The sequence below is a fragment of the Neoarius graeffei genome, chromosome 17, assembly GCF_027579695.1.
Source record: "Neoarius graeffei isolate fNeoGra1 chromosome 17, fNeoGra1.pri, whole genome shotgun sequence".
NCBI lineage: Eukaryota > Metazoa > Chordata > Actinopteri > Siluriformes > Ariidae > Neoarius > Neoarius graeffei.
The window spans coordinates 44,162,876-44,188,120 of record NC_083585.1 but is presented as its reverse complement, the minus strand read 5'-3'; the positions used below and the strand labels follow the sequence as shown (position 1 = coordinate 44,188,120).

At 40.8% G+C, this 25,245-nt stretch overlaps 1 protein-coding gene across 1 annotated transcript; it reads right to left on the bottom strand.

Moving 5' to 3' along the window:
- Positions 1 to 360: 360 nt before the first annotated feature.
- On the bottom strand, positions 361 to 25,062 carry LOC132901717 (phosducin-like). The gene is made up of 5 exons (XM_060944285.1): positions 24,861 to 25,062; positions 15,861 to 16,128; positions 11,875 to 11,947; positions 3,865 to 4,013; positions 361 to 1,577 (listed from the first exon to the last, which is right to left on the bottom strand). Exons 3-5 carry the CDS (start codon positions 11,918 to 11,920, stop codon positions 1,056 to 1,058), a joined length of 717 nt encoding a protein of 238 aa, XP_060800268.1. The 5' UTR covers positions 11,921 to 11,947; positions 15,861 to 16,128; positions 24,861 to 25,062; the 3' UTR covers positions 361 to 1,055.
- Between the last annotated feature and the right edge of the window lie 183 nt (positions 25,063 to 25,245).

The following is a 25,245-nucleotide window of genomic DNA, read 5'->3' as shown; positions in this document are numbered from 1 at the left end:
ACAACTCCACACAATAAGTCCGGGACACCGAGGGTGAAGTTGACTCTTTATATGGAAAATTGTGAAAAGAGAATGCCTTTCAACAACTACACAGAAGGGGGAGCACAACAACAAACTTCCATGCTGCTTATAACCATGCTGTCTAACTTTTCCTTCTTCTCCTCTCTACAGATTTCCTGCAGCTACAATGTGGGGTGTAAATAATAGGCAAAATAAAAGTCTCTGCAATATGAGTTTATGCACATTTATTACTGAGAACCATGACATTGACATTCATTCATTCATGAATATTCATTTACTGCCGGTTGGGGTTGCTGTGGATCCAGAGTCTATTGTGGGAACACTGGTCATGAGGCAGGAATCCATCCCAAAATGAATGCCAGTCAATCACAGGGCACTATGTACACTCATTTACACTCACACTCATTCACAGACAGGTCAGAAAGGGGCATTTTCACAAGAGTTTCATAGTTTAGTTTATTTACCTTTTCTGGTCTGGTTAATGAACTGACAACATCGCTTGTTCAAAAAAAGAAAGAAACGTTGACATTGACACCAGACCATGTACATGGTACTAATCAAAAGTGAAGTGGCAAATGAAGTGCCACTATGGACCAAAACATAACCACTTCAAATTTATGTTTTATTTACACCAAACTATTTACTAATGGTTACACATTCAAAGGTAACTGTCACTGATTATTGAAGGACCTTCATAAATTTCAGAAATCCCCACGACTTAGACTGTCTATCCTTTATCTAGCCAACTTAAAAGGTAAAATCATCATTTTATGATACAATTTAGGTTTCACTCATTTGTATTTATTTACTCTGTGGAAATGTGCTAGGAGAGTCAGTTACTGATAAGAAACATCTTGCTTTGGTTCATATAAATGTGTTTTAGCATCACTTTATCCAACATGCAAGTTCCTAATACAGCATGTGAGTTAATGAGCTTCTATACATAAAATTATCGGACAAAAGTTTGCTTGGTCCCAAACATTTGCCATGGATCTTCTACTCTGGTTCTTCTCCACTAGTATGCTCTTTCTAGATTATTCCACCCCAAGCTCTTCATCATCATCATCAGGGCAAGCAGTGAATTCCTTCTCTGGCAACAAGCCGTACTCATTGAGAAAGTTCTCCACATCAGAAGCGAAGAACTCCTCACTGAGATGCTTGGTAACACAAATGAAGTTTCCCAGCATTTCTCCAGCCTTATACACCAGCACAGTGGGTAGGACATCATCGGAGAACCGTTCTCCTGCACCCGTGGCGGATGCCCGGATTCGACAAAACTTCACACTGGAGTACTCAACCGCCAAGCTGTTCAGGCAGTTGTTGAGAGCTTCACAGCCTTTGATAGCATCATCATAGATGTGCACGATGATCAGCGTGAGCCGGTGCTCCTTCTCAATGGTCTTGAGGAAGGCTTCACTGCTTTCCAGCTCAAAGACACTGTCGAACTTGGGCCCAAAGCTCAAACGATCATGCATTTCCTGCATGTACTGCCTGCGGTATTTTCTCAGACATCGTTCATCTTCCTCCTGGATCATCTCATACTCCTGAACACTCATCTGGTTTGGGTGACACATTATGCTGTTAGAAATGCTGCATATTTGTCATCAGGTATACATGTCAACAGGCATCGTCATACATGTCACTAGGCATAGTATGCTGATGACAGTCTGGTTTCTGGTTATGATGACAGCTGACAGTCTGGTTTCTGGTTATGATGACAGCTGACAGTCTGGTTTCTGGTTATGATGACAGCTGACAGTCTGGTTTCACGTGACATATTCTACCAATATACAGACCAATGCTCTGTTTGTAGATAAAAAAAATCAACAACTCCAGTTCAAGAGGCCCAGACTAATGAAAAATTTGGCGATTTCCCTGAGGTACATTATCTGCCTTTAGAGCAGGGAAATCACCAATCTTTGTCTCTGAATTGATAACCCCTGCTATAGATAGGGTTAATAAAAAACATGGTTTACAGTTACATGATAGGGCTTTTCAAGTCCTCTCCTGTAGACCCATAGTGCTGGATGGATGTTTCATTCCATTCAAAACACCTAACAAAACGCATGATAATTAGCTGATGAGTTCAATTATATTATAAGCTATGCAATACCTGAGCCAGAATCATCCTTTAATTACAAAAAAAAATTTGTATGATGCCATCATAATACACTGCAAAACTCTCACCCTAAAGTTCTACACTTTCATCCATCCATCCATTATCTGTAGCCACTTATCCTGTTCTACAGGGTCGCAGGCAAGCTGGACTATGAGCAAGAGGCGGGATACACCCTGGGCAAGTTGCCAGGTCATCTCAGGGCTGACACATAGAGACACACAACCATTCACACTCACACCTACAGTCAATTTAGAGCCACCAATTAGCCTAACCTGTATATCTTTGGACTGTGGGGGAACCGGAGCACCCGGAGGAAACCCACGCAGACACGGGGAGAACATGCAAACTCCACACAGAAAGGCCCTCGTTTGCTGCTGGGCTCGAACCCAGGACCTTCTTGCTGTGAGGCGACAGTGCTAACCACTACACCACCGTGCCACCATAAAATGTATGTTTTGAGCCAATTATTGTTGCACAAAAAATTTTATATATATATATATATATATATATATATATATATATATATATATTAATCTACAGCAAGGGTCTTCAATCTTATCCTCAAAGGGCTGGTGTGGCTGGAAGCTTTTATTACATTCTTTTTTAAAATTATTTTTATTATTATTATATATTTATGTTTTATTATTTCTATTTATGGCGGCACTGTGGTGTAGTGGTTACCGCTGTTGCCTTATAGCAAGAAGGTCCGGGTTCGAGCCCCGTGGCTGGCGAGGGCCTTTCTGTGTGGAGTTTGCATGTTCTCCCCGTGTCCGTGTGGGTTTCCTCCGGGTGCTCCGGTTTCCCCCGCAGTCCAAAGACATGCAGGTTAGGTTAACTGGTGACTCTAAATTGACCGTAGGTGTGAATGTGAGTGGTTGTCTGTGTCTATGTGTCAGCCCTGTGATGACCTGGCGACTTGTCCAGGGTGTACCCCGCCTTTCACTCATAGTCAGCTGGGATAGGCTCCAGCTTGCCTGCGACCCTGTAGAACAGATAAAGCAGAGATAATGAGATGAGATGAGATCTTATCTAATAAGCTATTTAATTCACGCAACCCTAGTCAGTGTGCTAGCTAGTTATGTAGCTGCTCAGATATCTCATCTCATTATCTCTAGCCGCTTTATCCTGTTCTACAGGGTCGCAGGCAAGCTGGAGCCTATCCCAGCTGACTACGGGCGAAAGGCGGGGTACACCCCGGACAAGTCGCCAGGTCATCACCGGGCTGACACACAGACAACCATTCATACTCACATTCACACCTACGGTCAATTTAGAGTCACCAGTTAACCTAACCTGCATGTCTTTGGACTGTGGGGGAAACCAGAGCACCCGGAGGAAACTCACGCGGACACGGAGAGAACATGCAAACTCCACACAGAAAGGCCCTCGCCGGCCACGGGGCTCGAACCCGGACCTTCTTGCTGTGAGGCGACAGCGCTAACCACTACACCACCATGCTGCCCAGCTGCTCAGATATAACTGATATAATACGGTATATGACTAATAAGGTAGTTACTGACAGTAGCAACCATTTTAGGTCTAGTCCATCATTATGTAGCTCAATGGAAATATGATGCACCAAATTGCTTCAGCTTGATTATCCAGTTCTGTGATGTAGCTAATATAGACCATTGAGTCATGAAGCAAGGTGGCAATGGCAGGTTAAAAATGATTATGGTATTCAGGGTAAAGCCTTTTATGCTTTTGTGGTATTGGTTAATGACCTTGCGGTTAATTTTCTCATGGTTATCATCGTTGTTAGCCTTGGGGTTGGACATCTGTCTGAGGAGCTCTTTCCGCTTCTGTGGCATGCTCTCATGGTCCTCACTTTCTAACTTAAATTTCCTCCAGTCGTTGATCACTCCTTTGGGACCTGCAGAAACCACAGGCATCAAGCTTAACAACACTTACTATAATCTATAATCACACCTTGCCAGAATTGAGAAGGAATACATTTCCCTAAATGTCAGTACTGCGAAAGATAAATGAAATAGTGTTTAATGTGGATTTTTGATAGATTTATGATGAACTGTTCAGCATTAGGTTCAATTTGTTATTAGCATTATACTAGCTAGAATTTTGTTGTTGTTTCTAATTTGATTAGAACACAATCAGGTTTAGTCATGGATCAGGGTGTAGGTTCCCATTTAGGTGCTGCTGTTTGTTAGTATTATGTCAATTCACCAAAACTTCAACCACTGATGAGAATGAATGAAATGTTTGTTTCCACTCTCACATGTGACCTACTGCATTGTTCAAATGAAACCTGCTAAGATAAGAATCAGAAACATATCATAGTGGAAAATAGGATGCATAACTGTGAAAAGATAAAGCATAAGCTAAAGACACAGTGAAACTATTCTTTTTGTTATTTATAAAGATTACAAAATTGTCACACCATTTTGTATTCTGATAAGGCATCATACCGCACACAGCCATGAAAACCAGGTATTTAGTAAGTAAGTACTGTAAGTGAGGAGTCATATCATTTTGAACTTTCAGTACATTTAAATAAGAAATATTGGATATTGTCTTTTAACCACCAACCACAAATACTGTAGTCATGACTTCTCCACTTGCCAAATCCATCAGTTCTTTCTATGGCAAAAACAAAACAAAACAAAACAAACCATGCCAACATGGCTAGCTGGTTGATTGACCAACTGTTTGACTCTTACTGCTGTTAACACAGATGTGTGGATTTGCCATTTGTAAAATATGTGATGAGTGGCAACATGGTAGTGCTGCTGGCTCACAGATCCAGGGTCATCAGTCGATCCTGAACTTGAATTAATGTCTGCCTGGAGTTCTTTCTGGATATCTATGAGTTTTCTCCAGGTTCTCTGGTTCCTTCCACCTCCTATGAACTTTGGTTGGTCTATCTGTCCCACTGAGGACGTCACCCACCCTCCTCCTGCCCCACTTAAGACATCGCTCGTCTCTCTATTCTGCCAAAGACACTATCACTTCATCTCCTGACTCCACCAAGAATATAATCACTCTGACTCCACTGTTTTTTACAAGTAAGGTGAGAAAGAAATGGCATTTTGATTCTCCTATATGTCCTGGATATATAGTGAAACTGACAATAAAGAATCTTTGAATCCAATGACCCCAACATTCCTACTCCTGAGTTGAGACATGACATTCTCTCTCCTCCTCCTGACTTTGGGGGTGACATCATGGCTCTGTCTCTTGACTTTAGGGTTTACATCATCACTCCTCATCCTGACTTTGCGAAAGATGCTGTCACACCACCTCTTGACTTCATTGACGTCATCTTCTCTCCACCTCCTGACTATTTTGCGGGTGTCATTGCTGATCTGACTGCTGAATCCTATGAGAGCATTGTTGTTGCTCTGCCAGCTGAATTCAGCCCATTTGTCCTGTGTCTGCCTCTCTGCTCTGCGAGGAATGACACTGAGCATTGCTGCTCCATGGGGGATTTCACTTTCATCTCCTTGCTCCACTAGGGATGTTGCTTCACTTGCTTTCTCAGCTGAGGATATCACTGTACTTCTGTGTTCAGTTGGGGATGTTGCTCCACTACCCTGCTCTACTCAGGATGTTATCCCTCTCTCCCTTTCCCCCTGAGGGTGTTGCTCCACCTCTCCTCTAGATCTGGTAGAAACCAGGGGTCCAGACCCTCCTAAGTTTCAGGAATCATGCCTTAAGAGGTCACTATGTCAAATCTCCATGAACATGGGTACTGAAGTGCTAAAACTTTCCTTGTCCATTGTAAATTGCACTTAATTTGTGTTGAAATCACTGTTCTTGTCATACACTGTTGTCATTACTAATGTATGTTTTTGTTCCAGCATAAAGGGTACAACAGTGTTATTGTCACAGTGTGACTGTACAGATAACAATATTGCACCAAAATACAATGTAGTATGACATCAACTTCAAGTTTGAGCACGACGTTTGTTTTGGGTGACACATGATGCTGTATATTAAGATGTCTGTGTCTATGTGTCAGCCCTGTGATGAGCTGGCGACTTGTCCAGGGTGTACCCTGCCTTTCGCCCGTAGTCAGCTGGGATAGGCTCCAGCTTGCCTGTGACTATGTAGAACAGGATAAAACGGCTAGAGATAATGAGATGAGATGCATTGCATCAGTGCTCTGCCTGTAGGTCATGAAGTCAACAACCCCAGTACTAGGGATGGGAATCGAGAACTGGTTCTTGTAGAGTAGTTCAGAACAGCAGTTCAATTCCTTGGAATTGTTAGTCTGCTTGCCTAACGATTCCCTTATCGGTTCCATTGACGTGAGGACGCATTATGATGATGTCATACACACACGCCGTACAATGGTGCTTGAAAGTTTGTGAACCCTTTAGAATTTTCTATCTTTCTGCATAAATATGACCTAAAGCATCATCAGATTTTCACACAAGTCCTAAAAGTAGATAAAGAGAACCCAGTTAAACAAATAAGACAAAATATTATACTTGGTCATTTATTTATTGAGGAAAATGATCCAATATTACATATCTGTGAGTGGCAAAAGTATGTGAACCTCTAGGATTAGCAGTTAATTTGAAAGTGAAATTAGAGTCAGGTGTTTTCAATTAATGGAATGACTATCAGGTGTGAGTGGGCACCCTGTTTTATTTAAAGAACAGGGATCTATCAAAGTCTGATCTTCACAACACATGTTTGTGGAAATGTATCATGGCACGAACAAAGGAGATTTCTCAGGACCTCAGAAAAAGCGTTGTTGATGCTCATCAGGCTGGAAAAGGTTACAAAACCATCTCTAAAGAGTTTGGACTCCACCAAGCCACAGTCAGACAGATTGTGTACAAATGGAGGAAATTCAAGACCATTGTTACCCTCCCCAGGAGTGGTCAACCAACAAAGATCACTCCAAGAGCAAGGCGTGTAATAGTCAGAGAGGTCACAAAGGACCCCAGGGTAACTTCTAAGCAACTGAAGGCCTCTCTTACATTGGCTAATGCTAATGTTCATGAGTCCACCATCAGGAGAACACTGAACAACAATGGTGTGCATGGCAGGGCTGCATGGAAAAAGCCACTGCTCTCCAAAAAGAACACTGCTGCTCATCTGCAGTTTGCTAAAGATCACATGGACAAGCCAGAAGGCTATTGGAAAAATGTTTTCTAGATGGATGAGACCAAAATAGAACTTTTTGGTTTAAACGAGAAGCATTATGTTTGGAGAAAGGAAAACACTGCATTCCAGCATAAGAACCTTATCCCATCTGTGAAACATGGTGGTGGTAGTATCATGGCTTGGGCCCGTTTTGCTGCATCTGGGCCAGGACAGCTTGCCATCATTGATGGAACAATGATTTCTGAATTATACCAGCGAATTCTAAAGGAAAATGTCAGGATATCTGTCCATGAACTGAATCTCAAGAGAAGGTGGGTCATGCAGCAAGACAACAACCCTAAGCACGCAAGTCATTCTACCAAAGAATGGTTAAAGAAAAATAAAGTTAATGTTTTGGAATGGCCAAGTCAAAGTCCTGACCTTAATCCAATCGAAATGTTGTGGAAGGACCTGAAGTGAGCAGTTCATGTGAGGAAACCCACCAACATCCCAGAGTTGAAGCTGTTCTGTACGGAGGAATGGGCTAAAATTCCTCCAAGCCGGTGTGCAGGACTGATCAACAGTTACCGGAAACGTTTAGTTGCAGTTATTGCTGCACAAGGGGGTCACACCAGATACTGAAAGCAAAGGCTCACATACTTTTGCCACTCACAGATATGTAATATTGGATCATTTTCCTCAATAAATAAATGACCAAGTGTAATATTTTTGTCTCATTTGTTTAGCTAGATTCTCTTTATCTACTTTTAGGACTTGTGTGAAATTCTGACGATGTTTTAGCTCATATTTATGCAGAAATATAGAACATTTTAAAGGGTTCACAAACTTTCAAGCACCACAGTATTTGGTTCAGAAGTATCCAACATGGCATCAAGGCAGAAGCACTCTAAAGCATGGTTATATTTCACTAGGAAAGATGATAGTCGGGCCACTTGCAACACGTGCAAAGCTTCAATTACAATAAAAGGGGGAAATACCTCCAACATGCTCAAACATTTGAATACGCAGCATGCAATTAATTTGCATGAATCTTGCAATGTGTTTGATACACTTCTTAGTGGTGATTCTCAAAGCGGAGCTTTCAACACAGCGTCCTCCATCTTAAATGTTGCGGGTAACGTTAAACTCTCCTGGTCCTGTAGATTGTGTTACCTCTATCTCCTATCAACATTTAGTTGACGAGGACTGCCAGAGTCTGACTGGCTCAGAGGCTGGTCTCAGACCTGAAACAAGTCACAAAGGCAGCCATCACAGCTGATGGTTGGACAAGTTTTACTCAAGACCATTACCTCACTGTAACATTGCACTATATCAGGGAAGGTCAAAATAAGGAAAAAGTCCTCAAAACCAAAGCAGTGTATGAATCACAGACAGGGACAGCTGTGGCAGAGGAGATCGAAGGGGTCCTGGAGGAGTTTGGAGTAAAAGAGAAGGTTGTGGCAGCCACTGTGGATAGACTTAATGAAAATAAACCCATTTATCCTACATTTTATTTCCTAACCCAATGAGAATTGATAAGAGAATTGATAAGGAATCGAATTGATAAGTGATATCGATAATGGAATCAGGATTGCTAAATTCTTATCAATTCCCAACCCTACCCAGTACTAGAGGCCAATAGTCCCTAAGAGTTTGGTGATTTACTTGAGGTGAAGTAAATCATCCCTGGATGACTTGCAATCACGTGATCAAAATGTGCTACGTCATGAGCGTCCGCCATGATGGTGGATATACAAAGCAACTAGGATGGCAGCCGCTGAAAGCGTGTCTGTAAACAATGCTGAATTTTCTCACTATTACCACAATTTGAACAGTCAAGCGAAGATTCGATACAAAGAGAAGATAGATACGTGTGGTTTTGACCTATTTCAAAAAGTCAGACTTTTCTGAAGATAAGATGCTTCTACCGACCATCGAGTACGAATACAGGTCATTTTGTCCAATGCCTTTTTGTCCAATAGTTAAGACATTTCGTCCAAATCCTTTTTGTTCAATCGTTAAGACATTTCGTCCAAAGCCTTTTTCATACACACTATCAATTATTTTATATTTCAGGTATTTGTTTGTTCGAAAAAAGGAGGAATTCTCAATGGAATTTGACTGAAGCAGCTTCGACACTAAAGAACGTACTAAGTGGGGTAACCACGTAGGCCCATGCCATTTGCTGACCCTGGGATGAGTCCCTTGTCATTGCAGGCTGCTCGCTTGCATGTCTATGTTGCCGGCTGGATCATATTAAATCTTCAGGTGCGAAGCAGTGCTCTTGCAGCGGCTTTGTTCACGAATCCCGGGCCGAGGCACGGTCCTACTGACATGAGATCATGCTCTTTCGAAGGGGGAGGCTTAGAGGGAGGTGCCTGTAAAATTTGGCTTCACTGCGAGCTCCGTTGGCCGAGTTATTAATTTTTAAAGCCGGCTGGATCATGTTAAATCTTTAGGTGCAGAGCAGCACTCTTGTGGGGCTTTCGTTCGCAAATACCTTAATACCTGAAATATAAAATAATTGATAGTGTGTATGAAAAAGGCTTTGGACGAAATGTCTTAACTACTGGACGAAATGGTCATTGGACGAAAGTGTCCTGATCCCCTCGTCTCCTCTCCGTACTAAACCTCAGAGTTTCCTCGCCCTCTTTCTGAATCACGGATGGAATTCTAAAAAATCAGAATGTGCCGCAGTCACGAGTACTGTTGTGACCACAACCATATACAGCACAAATATATGGCATAGCTAAAAGAACACTTAAAGCACTGGAAAAACAAAGAGTTGCACACACATGACTGTTTTGTATATAAAGTCGCTTGACCCCGCATTTGTATATCCACCAACATGGCCAACATCCGGGTTTCTAGTTTGCTTTGACATCACTTGGAAGTCAAGGATAGCAGGGAAATTAATAAACTTGGATTCTGAATTGATGACCCGCACTATAGATAGGGCTTAATAAAAACATGTTTTATTGTTACATGGTAGGGTTCTCAAGTTCTCGCCTGTAGACCCACAATTTTGGATGGATGTTTTCACTCCATTCAACACACCTATGGTAACCAAAGGCCTGATAATTAGTGGATCAATTCAATTTACTCATAGGCTATGCAGGACAGAAGCCATGGCCTAATGGTTAAAGAAGTAGCTTTGAGACCAAAAGGCTGCTGGTTTGAGTCGCTAGACCAGTAAGAAGTGCCCTTGAGCAAGACCCCTAGCTGCTCTGGGTATGTTGTACATTGCTCTAGATAAGAGTGCCTGCTAAATACCATTAATGTAATATAACAATTAATTATTCAAATTTTTATACATTTATAATACTTTTATTATAAAAGTTTTATAATAGCATTATAATATTTTTAGGTTAATTATGACATTCTTTTTAATATTTTTTAATTACATCCAGAAAACATTCTGGTAGGTGGATTGGCTACTGTAAATTTTGCCTAGGTGTGAAGAAGTGTATGAATGAGTGTGTGCATGTGTCCCAAAAAATGGTTTATGCCCCAGGACACACCCTTGCTTCAGTGGATAATCTAACCTGGATGATGTAAATTTGTATATAAGAATACCTGCTGGGTGGTGTAGTGGTTAGCACTGTCGCCTCACAGCAAGAAGGTCCTGGGTTCGAGTCCAGCGGCTGGCGAGGGCCTTTCTGTGTGGAGTTTGCATGTTCTCCCCGTGTCTGCGTGGGTTTCCTCCGGGTGCTCCGGTTTCCCCCACAGTCCAAAGACATGCAGGTTAGGCTAATCGGTGGCTCTAAATTGACCGTAGGTGTGAGTGTGAATGGTTGTTTGTCTCTGTGTCAGCCCTGTGATGACCTGGTGACTTGTCCAGGGTGTAACCCGCCTCTCGCCCATAGTCAGCTGGGATAGACTCCAGCTTGCCTGTGACCCTGTAGGACAGGATAAGCAGCTACAGATGATGGATGGATGGATGGATGGATGGAATACCTGCTGTATTAAAAACTGTCCTGTGCTCATCTGGGAACTGTGCAGATTGACAATCCTTTCCACACAGTACTGTTTGTCTTTATAAACAGTATATTGACTATCCGATGTCACCCAGAAGTGGATGCGTTCTGTTTTGAGTCTGATTCCTTTCAGGGTTTCATCTTCATGTCATCTCAGGGAGTTTTTCCTTGTTACTGTGGTATCTGATTTGCTTATTACACAGCAAATTCCTCAGTGTTGAATTAACACCCAGAGTGTTTATATTGGTCCAATTGGACCAATTGGACCAATATAAACACTATGGGTGTTAATTCAAGACTGGGGAATTTGCTGTGTAGCGATCTAAATCTTCATCCAGATTTCTGTAAAACTGTTTTGCAGTAATGTCTATATTGTTCTATAAATGAAATGAACTGAATGAAAGCATCAGTGATGGTTACACATGACAAACGTGGAATTATTATGTAATGTTTGATGATGCTTGATGTCGGCCCTGTGATGACCTGGTGACTTGTCCAGGGTGTATCCCATCTCTCGCCCATAGTCAGCTGGGATAGGCTCCAGCTTGCCTGCGACCCTGTAGAACAGGATAAGCGGCTACAGATAATGGATGGATGGATGGATGATGATGCTTGAATAACTAGATGTAAAGGTCTATGATATAAGAATGATATAGAATAGTAGACCAATGATTTATGCAGTTATCAGTGTCATTGTGTTACCAGTGTGTGCTGCTGGTAGTTCCTCTTCCTGGGCCACGTCTGACATCTTTACAATGACTCTACAGCAAGACTTCTGAGAACAGATAAAACAGAACTTCCAGGATTTGGAAAAATGGGAAAAAGTAATTACCAAATTGTCCTGCTTTGTGCAACTTCCTCTTGTGTAATCAACAGTGGAGAAATAGAGAGAACTTCCTTGGAATAATGAGAAATAATTTTTTTAAGCCACAGTTCAGCATGTAACTACACAGAAGGATGAATGAATAAATGATCAAGAGCATGAATAAACTGATCGTTAGAAAGAGAAGGATGTCAGCAGGTGTGGTGGATTAAACCACCCTGATTATGATGATGTAACTACAGGAAAATGGATTATAGGTGTCAGTGTCACCTACACTGATCAAGGTTGAAGTTGGATTATAAGATTAATACACATAATTATATACTGGTTTTACATTTCTGCAGGGGGCGGCACGGTGGTGTAGTGGTTAGTGCTGTCGCCTCACAGCAAGAAGGTTCCGGGTTCGAGCCCCGTGGCCGGCGAGGGCCTTTCTGTGTGGAGTTTGCATGTTCTCCCCGTGTCCACGTGGGTTTCCTCCGGGTGCTCCGGTTTCCCCCACAGTCCAAAGACATGCAGGTTAGGTTAACTGGTGACTCTAAATTGACCGTAGGTGTGAATGTGAGTGTGAATGGTTGTCTGTGTCTATGTGTCAGCCCTGTGATGACCTGGCGACTTGTCCAGGGTGTACCCCGCCTTTCGCCCGTAGTCAGTTGGGATAGGCTCCAGCTTGCCTGCGACCCTGTAGAACAGGATAAAGCGGCTAGAGATAATGAGATGAGATGAGACATTTCTGCAGACACCTGTATTGCGTGTAGGTACTTTTAGGTGTATGTATCAATTATCTCAGCTGGATATTCTTTGGAAATCTTTGGACGGTAAACCAGGTAGGATGATTTTTAATGATCTATGACCCTTGTGGCGAAATGACGCTCGGATCTCAAGAACATCATTGATCAAGATTTGAAAAAATGTTGAAAAGCAAAGTCCATATGCATGCTGCTATGCGCAGACAAACAAGTGTCTTCACAACATTTAATTAGTACATTTTCATATAAACTACGAGAAACTTTCAGTTCATGTTTTTCGAGTATGTTATTTCAGTAATAAATGATGCAACTAGACTCAAAGCTAACAAACAGATGTTATATAATAAAATCAAGCTCACTGTATATATCAGTAATATTTTTAATCAGTTTGATGAAGATAGGTATGTAGGCTACTTCTATGTCTAAGTATAGTTCATTGAACAATAGTAAATAGCAATACTTTTACATATTTACAATAGTATATAAGATTTTTTTTTAGAGTAACAGGTTGTTTTTAAAGTGTGGTTGGCTGAGTTTATCTCATCTCATCTCATTATCTCTAGCCGCTTTATCCTTCTACAGGGTCGCAGGCAAGCTGGAGCCTATCCCAGCTGACTACGGGCAAAAGGTGGGGTACACCCTGGACAAGTCGCCAGGTCATCACAGGGCTGACACATAGACACAGACAACCATTCACACTCACATTCACACCTACGCTCAATTTAGAGTCACCAGTTAACCTAACCTGCATGTCTTTGGGGGAAACCGGAGCACCCGGAGGAAACCCACGCGGACACGGGGAGAACATGCAAACTCCACACAGAAAGGCCCTCGCCGGCCACGGGGCTCGAACCCAGGACCTTCTTGCTGTGAGGCGACAGCGCTAACCACTACACCACCGTGCCGCCGGCTGAGTTTATTATTATTATTATAAGCCTAAATGACTGGTCACATTTTCAATTATGGGTTGATATTATTGTGTGTTTCAATAATGTGGCTCGCTATTGTTTTGATTAAGAAGCAGGTCATTATCTGATGCTTTATAACTAAAAAATAAAATAAAAATAAATTAAAAATAAATGTCAAATAATCACTGTAAATCTAATGGCATATTTTATTAAAGCTAAATTTGACTAAAGCTGCTAACACAACATGAAGGTCAGGGGTTCAAGCCCCAGCGCTGCTAAGCTGCCACTGTTGGGCCCTTGAACAAGGCCCTTAACCTGCTTTGCTCCATGGGTGCAGTATCATGGCTCAAATCTTATCTCTTTTCTCTCTGCTATCCCTCCTGCTGATACTGCCTCACCTGATCGTTGACTGTTCTATCTTTGTCGATGCTTTGAGCTAGCCTGCTATCTTTATGCTCATATAAACTGTCGTTTTTGTTTTCTTTGTCTCCTATCTGCTTTGTTTTCTTTTGGATGATTTGCTTCTCTTTCTGTAGTGCCATTACTTTGTAAAGCATCCTATGGGTTGGTGAAAGGTGCTATATAAATTAAACCTGTTGTTGTTGTTGACCCTGCACTCTGTCCCCAACTTCCTAACAAGCTGGGAAGTGCGAAGAAAATAATTTCCATGTGCTGTAATGTATATGTGACAAATAAAGGCTTCTTCCTCTGCAAACAAAAATCTAAACACATTGTAACTGGTTTGTCATTCAGGAATATAAAGCTATAATAGTTCAGATTACATGATGGTAGATATTAGCATGTGCTTAATTTGTGAACAGCTACAACTGCAGTCATAAAATTAATCTGCTCTGCTGTTTTGTGGGGTTTTTTGCACTAAAAGGGCTTTGTGGCTGAGATAGTTTGAGAACGCCTGCTGTAAGTTATCACATGAGGCCTGAGAGTGTGTTCTTCTAGACTGTTCTTCTTATCTTACAGCTCTTTTCAATTTCAGACTGTAAACTGTTACATATACATGGACAAATCAGGCCTTGAGCTACATTTGCACACAGTAATATCTAATAAGTTTAGTTGTTGCTTATTATTCAGGATTATTTATATATTTATATACAGTATCCTCAGGTAGAGGCTCTGTATATTGCACTACATGTAGCTACAGTATAGGCCAGCCTCTCTCAACCAGGGTGCCGTCTGGCTTTGTTAGGGGTGTCGTCAAAATTATATATTCTAACATTGAAATAAATAAAATGAATTAAAATTCCAAAAAAACAATAGTTACACGAATGCAGATCATCGCCGCCTCATGCATCATCAAAATTTGTCTCACGGCCCCCTTTCCCATGTCACAACGTCACTGCCGGGGTCAGCGTATGGTCAGCGTGACTGCGTATATTTTATATGGGGGTGCCTTGAGAATTTGCATACTTCTGAAGGGCATAACATATAGATTACTTGTGCTGTCTCTAGCTATTTTTACTGTGTCGTTGCTCTTTTGGTTGGATTTTGTTTGTGTGTCTTTCCAAATATTGCACAATCTGTAATAAATGTTTTTTTTTTTATTTGTTTAAAATCAGTCGGTGTTATAGTTTTTTTTGTAGTTATATGAAATCTGTTAATTCACAGATTGCTTTTGCAGTACTTGTTTAATTTTTTTTTATTTTAATTTTGTAATGTAATTTATTTCTTACATGAAAGTCTCTGTAATATATTCAAACATTTTATTTTCAGTAAATTCTCATATATCGATGATCAAATCAGTCCATTTGTACAGAGGATTGACTAATTCCCCCTATAGACAAACCAAAGAGCCCTAAAGAGATTTTGTATATTAGATTTTGTACACATTGCAGAGGAAGTACAATGTTTACGTCCTTATTAGACTATTTAAGTCTGGGTTCTACGTCCAGATTTCTGTAAATTTGATTTGTGACAATGCCTATTGTAAACAATACTGAATTGAACTCTGTGTAGCATCATTATCAGAAACCGTTCAAAGTGAAAGCTTTTTTGGAAGCTAATAACACTCATCATTGCAAAGAAGCACTCTCTGTGCAGATCTTATTTGGCGAATCATTATTAGTTAAATGATCTGATTGTAGATGCTTGTTAATGGTAAGCAACGAACAGGATTTCTCTCATATCTCGGGTAAACAAAATGCTATCTAATTATAAAGAGACAAAAAGGTTTGGACAGAGAACTGTCGGGCTTACCTGATAGTATAGTACGTCTGGAACAGATGCTTTTCCTATGGATTTATGGATTTTCTTTTGAAGTTCTCAGACCCCTGTGATCCCTCTACATTGGAGATGGTGGTTGTGGTCTAAGGTACTTATTAGAATTAGACATGGGTGTCATGATGACATCGCAGACCTAAATTGGTGGCGTGTAATCAGATTACAGCAGGAGAATTAAACTTCCTTCATTATCCAATCTCTCCATGAAGGCAGATGAAAGACAGTGAGATGATGATATAGATTGCTGTAAACATTTAAATAGTTATTAGATTATAGATTGATTACAATGGTGAAGTGATTATTTGGAAAAAAAGTGGGTGAAGAAGAGAAGAAGTTGTCTATTTGTTACATGGTTTAAATATGCAAACAGAGGATTTAATAATAAGTCATTAATAAGGTTCAAACTGAAAAGTGTAAGATTAATAATGAATTTGAGTAAAAATGACAAGGCAATCTGTTTCTTGAGCTTCTGGGACCTGCTTAAGTCTACTATTCTGTGGGGGGGAAAAACGAACTTTCTTGTAACTCAGTACTTCATCTTTCTACTTCAATTTTTTCCACATTTGTAAAAAAAAAAATTAAAGGGTTTTTATTGTAAAGCCATTTTTGACGCATGATTTTTAAAAGTCCACAAGCAAAAATGTACACTGAATTATTTTTCTTTTCTTAAAAAACTGTGTGTGCTGTTGCAATAAAATGATGTATGACTGGGTGAATCCATTACCATACATTACATCAGACACTCCATCAACTACACAGTCAGGAAAAGAGTGCTGGAGATGGAGTTGCCAGATAGAAGGAAATGAGGAAGACCAAAAATGAGATTTATGCAGGGGCGCAGATAGGATTTTTGAACTGGGGGGGACTGAGCTGTCAGCAAATGATTCCATTTTGTATATATATATATATATATATATATATATATATATATATATATATATATATATATATATATTGTGTGTGTGTGTGTGTGTGTGTGTGTGTGTGTGTGTGTGTATATATATATATATATATATATATATATATATATATATATATATATATATTACACACACTACCATTCAAAAGTTTGGGGACACTTTGAAATGTCCTTATTTTTGAAAGAAAAGCACTGTTCTTTTCAATGAAGATCACTTTAAACTAATCAGAAATCCACTCTATACATTGCTAATGTGGTAAATGACTATTCTAGCTGCAAATGTCTGGTTTTTGGTGCAATATCTCCATAGGTGTATAGAGGCCCATTTCCAGCAACTCTCACTCCAGTGTTCTAATGGTACAATGTGTTTGCTCATTGCCTCAGAAGGCTAATGGATGATTAGAAAACCCTTGTACAATCATGTTAGCACAGCTGAAAACAGTTGAGCTCTTTAGAGAAGCTATAAAACTGACCTTCCTTTGAGCAGATTGAGTTTCTGGAGCGTCACATTTGTGGGGTCGATTAAATGCTCAAAATGGCCAGAAAAAATGTCTTGACTATATTTTCTATTCATTTTACAACTTATGGTGGTAAATAAAAGTGTGACTTTTCATAGAAAACACAAAATTGTCTGGGTGACCCCAAACTTTTGAACGGTAGTGTATGTGGTGAAGGAAGACATGAGGACGGTTGGTGTAATAGAAAAAGATACAGAGGACAGGAGGAGATGGAGGGACATTGTCCGCTGTGGCAACCCCCAATGGGAACAGCCGAAAGAAGAAGAAAACATCAGCTACATTAGCAAATCAATTACATTTTTGTAATTACAGGCATTTAGTAGACGCTCTTATCCAGAGCGACATACAACATACCCAGAGCAGCCTGGGGAGCAGTTGGGGGTTAGGTGCCTTGCTCAAGAGTACTTCAGCCATTCCTGCTGGTCCAGGGAATCAAACCAGCAACCTTTCAGTCCCAAAGCTGCTTCTCTAACCTTGAGGCCGTGGTTTCTCCCATGCACTGTACCATGTGCAAGACTGATGTACTCATTAGGAATCCATTTATTCAGCAGCTTAACAAAGACTGTATGAGGCAACTCATTGAGCACATGTTCACTAACATTTGATGTTACCAAATGTGGCTTTTCAGCTGTTCATTTAACCCATTGCAGTTCCTTGCCACCACTAGTCGAGGTAATTTCATAAAATTCCTGTTAGGAAATAAATATACTCTTCATGTTCTTATGCGGGCGGCACGGTGGTGTAGTGGTTAGCGCTGTCGCCTCACAGCAAGAAGGTCCGGGTTCGAGCCCCGTGGCCGGCGAGGGCCTTTCTGTGCGGAGTTTGCATATTCTCCCCGTGTCCGCGTGGGTTTCCTCCGGGTGCTCCGGTTTCCCCCACAGTCCAAAGACATGCAGGTTAGGTTAACTGGCGACTCTAAATTGACCGTAGGTGTGAATGTGAGTGTGAATGGTTGTCTGTGTCTATGTGTCAGCCCTGTGATGACCTGGCGACTTGTCCAGGGTGTACCCCGCCTTTCGCCCGTAGTCAGCTGGGATAGGCTCCAGCTTGCCTGCGACCCTGTAGAACAGGATAAAGCGGCTAGAGATAATGAGATGAGATGAGATGTTCTTATGCTTAGCGCTGTGTGATACCAGAGTGTGAGTACATGATGTGATCAGATTCACTGGAATATGGAAAGATTGGACATTCACACATTCATTTAGGGTGACAGAGGTAGCTGCTGTTTACTTGGCCTGCTTGAAATCTGATGACGTTATGCAGTTAATGACAGTTTCTTTCTGCTCAAGGCTAAAATAAAGAAGATTAAAGAAGATTATAACACTGCGTGAGTATGTTCTAAAGCAGCATGGACATGTTACGTCTTGTCTTTTCCTGACACCACTCTCCTTTTTCTCTTTATTTTCTTGTGGAAATGCACAGACATGTTTCATTAAACATGGAAAACATGAAAACATAAAACTATGATTTTTAGTGTGAGCTTCTTTTTTTTTTAAATTTAATTTAATTTTATTTTTTTACTGTAGAGGACATTCCTGTCTCCAAACTTTGTCTGGTTTGAATGAGAAAGAAAAACTTTGAAAATGTTGCACTTTGACTCACTGCTCTTCTATAAGGAAATGAAGATGTCTAATACTTCTTTCAGTTATCAACTTACGACAGCTTTCATTTGATGCTTACATTGACCTTGGGTTTTGAGAAAGGCGCTATATAAATTTAAATTATTATTATTATTGTTATTATTATTATTATTATTATTATTAACTGTTCAAAAGCAGGCAATGATATTAAATATTCTGTGGGGAAAAAAAACCCTTCATTTTCTTGTAACTCAGTATTTCATCTTTCTACTTCAATTTTTTCTACATTTGCAAAGAAAAAAAAGAAAGGGTTTTTATTGTAAAGCCATTTTTGCCGCATGATTTTAAAAAGTCCGCAAGCAAAAATGTACACTTAATCATTTTTCTTTTCTTAAAAAATGAGTTATTGCCTACACTTGACATCTTACAATTTTCTCTTCTGATGTTTCATACCGTGCAGCACGGTGGTGTAGTGGTTAGCGCTGTCGCCTCACAGCAAGAAGGTCCTGGGTTCAAGCCCCGTGGCCGGCGAGGGCCTTTCTGTGTGGAGTTTGCATGTTCTCCCCGTGTCCACGTGGGTTTCCTCCGGGTGCTCCGGTTTCCCCCACAGTCCAAAGACATGCAGGTTAGGTTAACTGGTGACTCTAAATTGGCCGTAGGTGTGAATGTGAGTGTGAATGGTTGTCTGTGTCTATGTGTCAGCCCTGTGATGACCTGGCGACTTGTCCAGGGTGTACCCCGCCTTTCGCCCGTAGTCAGCTGGGATAGCCTCCAGCTTGCCTGCGACCCTGCAGAAGGATAAAGCGGCTAGAGATAATGAGATGAGATGAGATGTTTCATACCTCTAAGAGTTAGAGAAAATTAGGATTTGCTAAAAATAAGACAAAAAAATGCAAAATGTATTCAGGTCATATCTTTTATTCCAATCTAATCGCAATTAAAATGCATTCATATCTCACATTTTCTGTTCTACTGAAAGGCCAATAAAGTTCGAAAAACATTGTCAAGTCAAGTCAACTTTATTGTCAAATATGCTAAACATGCTCGACATACAGCACAGATGAAATATCAGTCCTCTCTGACCCACGGTGCAAACAGGCAATGCAATAAATAAAAATAGAATAATTGAAAAAAAACAAACAATATCTCATCTCATCTCATTATCCCTAGCCGCTTTATCCTTCTACAGGGTCGCAGGCAAGCTGGAGCCTATCCCAGCTGACTACGGGCGAAAGGCGGGGTACACCCTGGACAAGTCGCCAGGTCATCACAGGGCTGACACATAGACACAGACAACCATTCACACTCTCATTCACACCTACGGTCAATTTAGAGTCACCAGTTAACCTAACCTGCATGTCTTTGGACTGTGGGGGAAACCGGAGCACCCGGAGGAAACCCACGTGGACACGGGGAGAACATGCAAACTCCGCACAGAAAGGCCCTCGCCGGCCACGGGGCTCGAACCCAGGATCTTCTTGCTGTGAGGTGACAGCGCTAACCACTACACCACTGTGCCGCCCACCAAACAATATAAACAGTATAAACACTCTAGAATAGGAACTAGACATAGACTAAACACTCAGACAATATAAACAGTATAAATAAACAGTATAAACACTAGATAAGAACAAGACAAACTAAACATTCAAACAATATAAACAGTGTAAACACTAGATAAGAACTACACACAGACTAAACACTCAAACAGACAATATAAACAGTATAAACACTCTAGATATGAACTAGACGTAGACTAAACACTCATATATATATACACACACACAAATTGGTTCAAATAACCAAACAGTCAAGGGCGCTTGAGGTATAGCAGGTATATACTTGAGTTATATATTGTTTTGTTCTTTCTGAGAAAAATTAATCACTTCTAACACACTTCTTACACACACCTTTATTAAACGTAAGAGCAGCTTCAAAGTGCCTTTTTGGCTGTTATTTTTCAATTTATATATTCTATATGAGTTCTGGTCCTTGATGTTTTTATCTGAAAATAAACTTCCTCACAGTGATCGCTAGATGGAGGTAAAATTGTGTTTTTTATTCCAGGATGGGTAGGATCTTCTTGAGGTCTAATAAGGGGAAGAGGAGAAGGGGACAGAGAAGCATCCCTCTTTCATGTCCTCTTTATTCTCAGACATGTTTATGTGGCCGTCAGAGGGTTCCTTCTGATAAAAATACGTCCAGCATGAATCACACTGACCTTCCAGAAACCTCTGAGTCTGGCTTTCCAAGTGAAAATTCATTAATGAAACAGGTTTGTGTTGCGTGCTACACCCACACAAAAAATTGCACAATACAGCATGCTTTCATTTCAAGGAGGCGGAAATTATATCACAGAGGATCTCTTGCAGTGGGAATTCTGGTTTTTTCCACTTCAGTTTACTTCACATGTAAAGCTTTTTGACTGCCAGTGAACTTTTCCATTCTGGTATGAACATGCCATTGTATTGTATTTTAGGCTATAATGTTTTTTTAATTTAATTTATTTATTTTACAAGGAAATGACACACTTTTGATTCACATTTCTTCGACCGGACAGTCTTGCAATTGCCTAACAAGAATAACTGTTTGATTGTTATTCACAAGTATAGTGACATATTTAACATATATTGACATTAATTTATCTCTAGCCACTTTATCCTTCTACAGGGTCGCAGGCAAGCTGGCGCCTATCCCAGCTGACTACGGGCGAAAGGCGGGGTACACCCTGGACAAGTCGCCAGGTCATCACAGGGCTGACACATAGACACAGACAACCATTCACACTCACATTCACACCTACGGTCAATTTAGAGTCACCAGTTAACCTAACCTGCATGTCTTTGGACTGTGGGGGAAACCGGAGCACCCGGAGGAAACCCACGCGGACATGGGGAGAACATGCAAACTCCACACAGAAAGGCCCTCGCCGGCCACGGGGCTCGAACCCGGACCTTCTTGCTGTGAGGCGACAGCGCTAACCACTACACCACCGTGCCGCCCCAGTTTATTTAATTAAGTTAATTTATTTTAATTATGTAAGAACACATAATGATCAGCACAGACAGAGACAGTGTCATCAAAATGGGTTGGAAGAAGGATGTCAGAGTAGTAAAGGTAAGGAATAACACAAGAAGAATCAAGCTGTTGTGCAAAAAAAATTCACTCCGGGATGGCGCAACATGTGGCATGACTATAAGTTTATATCACAGAGATTTGCCAGTGACAATAGTGCCCAGGAAGAGGAAATACTCCACATAGCACACATTTAATGTTATGAAATATCCACAAGACAAGTTAGTTCCTGTTATCACTCACATTATCAGAGTTATACATTGCATTACAGGCATTTAGCAGATGCTCTTATCCAGAGCGACATACAACATACCCAGTGTAGCCTGGAGAGCAGTTGGGGGTTAGGTGCCTTGGTCAAGGGCACTTCAGCCATTCCTGCTGGTCCAGGAAGTCGAACCAGCAACCTTTTGGTCCCAAAGCTGCTTCTCTAACCTTTTGGCCATGGCTTCCCCATATAGTGACAGGCAAGCAGTATACACTGAGAAGATGGCTCTGGACACTTATAGTTTTGCTACAGTGGCTTAGGACTACAGTTGCCATGATAACTTTAGGACTGCAGTGGTCATGAACAGTTTTGCACTCAAGTCACCATCAATGAACAGCTGATGAACAAATTCAGTTCAACAGTCAACAGCAGTGAACAACTTCAACAAAATAGACTTCATGTTAAAACTATAATGAATTACCCGGTTACACAGTTGCACAGTTTGGGTGATCTGTTATTACCCAAATGAGGATGGGTTCCCTTTTGAGTCTGGTTCCTCTCAAGGATTCTTCTTCATGCCATCTCAGGGAGTTTTTCCTTGCCGTTGTTGCCTCAAGCTTGCTCATTAGGGATAAATTTATGTGGGAGAACTTTATTAGTTTATATGTTTAAAATCCTCATTTTTCTGTAAAGTGGCTTTGGGACAATGTCTATTGTTAAAAGCACTATACAAATAAACTGACTAGTAAAAACCGTTTGTTATTTTTGAATGACTCTTTTAAGTGAATTGGATAGGGTTGCCACATTTAATATTTTTAAGCTACATTTGAACTGCTGCTTTGGGTTGTTTTTCTGTCCCCCATTCCTGCTCGTCCAGGGAATCGAACCAATGATCTTTTGGTCCCAAAACTTATAAATAGTCATTCCTTCAGCAGCATCTCTTGTATTATCTCTCTTGAAGTTTAAAACACTCACACACACACACACACACACACACACACACATATTGTAAAATGAGTGTGACTGGAAAACCAGGAAGTGCAGATTCCTCTATTTTGAATCTTCTCCCATGTCAGGGACCTTACTGACTATTACAAGCCATGGACACTGACCACTGAGACTTTTTCCATAAATGTAACATGAACATCTCCTCCAAGAAAATGTCACTGTATCAACAATTATGCATTTTCTTTGTAAAACAACACATTTTTAGAAATCTGTGTATTGCCTTGAATTATGTGGATTGTCTGCCATATAAGTAGACAATTCACATAATGAGAAGTTATGAGAAGTTACTATAGAGATCATAAAGTAATAGTCTCGTGCGTTAATATAAACCATTTATCTTACATCTGAAACTACAACAGACAGTTCAACAAGTCTATGAACAATGAAATAAACTTGTACGATTATATCAAACAGCAGGTGAAATGCTGAAATGTGCACCATACATGAGCTTTATCTGAATCATCCAACCAAACAGGGGAAGTTAAAATAGACATGAATTCTCTTAAGATACTTGTGGACTCCTTAACTAATAGGTTATTAAGGTGAAAAGAAATTACACATCTGTCAACTGTGACTATCTCTGGCACAACTTCTGCACAGAAATGCTGTCTATATACTTGTCCTTCTCCTGAAAGGAATAGTATTTTGATATTGTCCAACTACTGTGCATGTTGAATAAATTGCCAATGCAATGCAATGGATTGAGAGTTTTTCTTTTATTCCATTAGTTTGAATATTTCTTTCTGAAACAGAAAGTCAGGGAGCAGTACTTTCCAACCAGCAGACCTTGGATTGGTACCATGGCGGCATTAGGCTTTAAGCCAAGATCAGTCAAAAGATATTGGATTGGGAATGAGTACAAATGAGTACACAGGCACAAATCCAAAATATGTTTTCAGCCCACCCCCAGTTTGGGTCCTGAAATTAACATCTCATCTCGTCTCATCTCATCTCGTCTCATCTCATCTCATTATCTCTAGCTGCTTTAACCTGTTCTACAGGGTCGCAGGCAAGCTGGAGCCTATCCCAGCTGACTACGGGCAAAAGGCGGGGTACACCCTGGACAAGTCGGCAGGTCATCACAGGGCTGACACATAGACACAGACAACCATTCACACTCACATTCACACCTACGGTCAATTTAGAGTCACCAGTTAACCTAACCTCGTCTTTGGACTGTGGGGGAAACCGGAGCACCCGGAGGAAACCCACGCGGACACGGGGGAAATTAACATTAAATTAACATCTCATCTCATCTCATTATCTCTAGCTGCTTTATCCTGTTCTACAGGGTTGCAGGCAAGCTGGAGCCTATCCCAGCTGACTACGGGCGAAAGGCGGGGTACACCCTGGACAAGTCGCCAGGTCATCACAGGGCTGACACATAGACACAGACAACCATTCACACTCACATTCACACCTACGGTCAATTTAGAGTCACCAGTTAACCTAACCTGCATGTCTTTGGACTGTGGGGGAAACCGGAGCACCCGGAGGAAACCCACGTGGACATGGGGGAAATTAACATTAAATTAACATTAAATTTACAAAACAAAACATATTCAAAGCAGTAGAGCTTCCTAGAGAGGTTGCAAAATATCTGGCGTGTTACAGGTTAGTTTCAAATTGACATGCTTTTTTATAAAAACAATCAATATCTCTCGAAAATACCTGAATTGATGGACTTGCCTTCACTTGTTTGACTCAGAAGTGAATGATGTTTTGTTACACCATTCTGCAGAAACCTGGAGAATGACTACTCCATGTAGTTTTATCGCTCCTAATGAGATGTTATGACACTTACAGGCTTGCTCAACCACAAATACCCTCCAGTGGTTTCTCCTCAGAAACCACTGCGTGAGAGTGCCTGCATTTGTCTAAATTTGTTTTAGGTTTCTGGATTATGTCATGCATCTATCTGGTTTTGATAAATGGACTACATCTGCAATGGATTCATGGATCTCAATATTTTCATTTGGATTTACATACATGGTTTCAATAAGCATCATGTCAGTTTAATCAGTTTAAACATAGGCTACTCTTTATACTGTTAAAG

What these genes read in the sequence shown, in the direction of transcription:
- LOC132901717 (XM_060944285.1), bottom strand. Translation starts at nt 11,920, where the DNA reads ATGTCAGACGTGGCCCAGGAAGAGGAACTACCAGCAGCACACACTG. An exon ending in ACTACCAGCAGCACACACTG is followed by an intron (nt 4,014 to 11,874) that starts GTAACACAATGA and finishes TGGTTTCTGCAG; the next exon opens with GTCCCAAAGGAGTGATCAAC. An exon ending in ATGAGAAAATTAACCGCAAG is followed by an intron (nt 1,578 to 3,864) that starts GTCATTAACCAA and finishes CACCCAAACCAG; the next exon opens with ATGAGTGTTCAGGAGTATGA.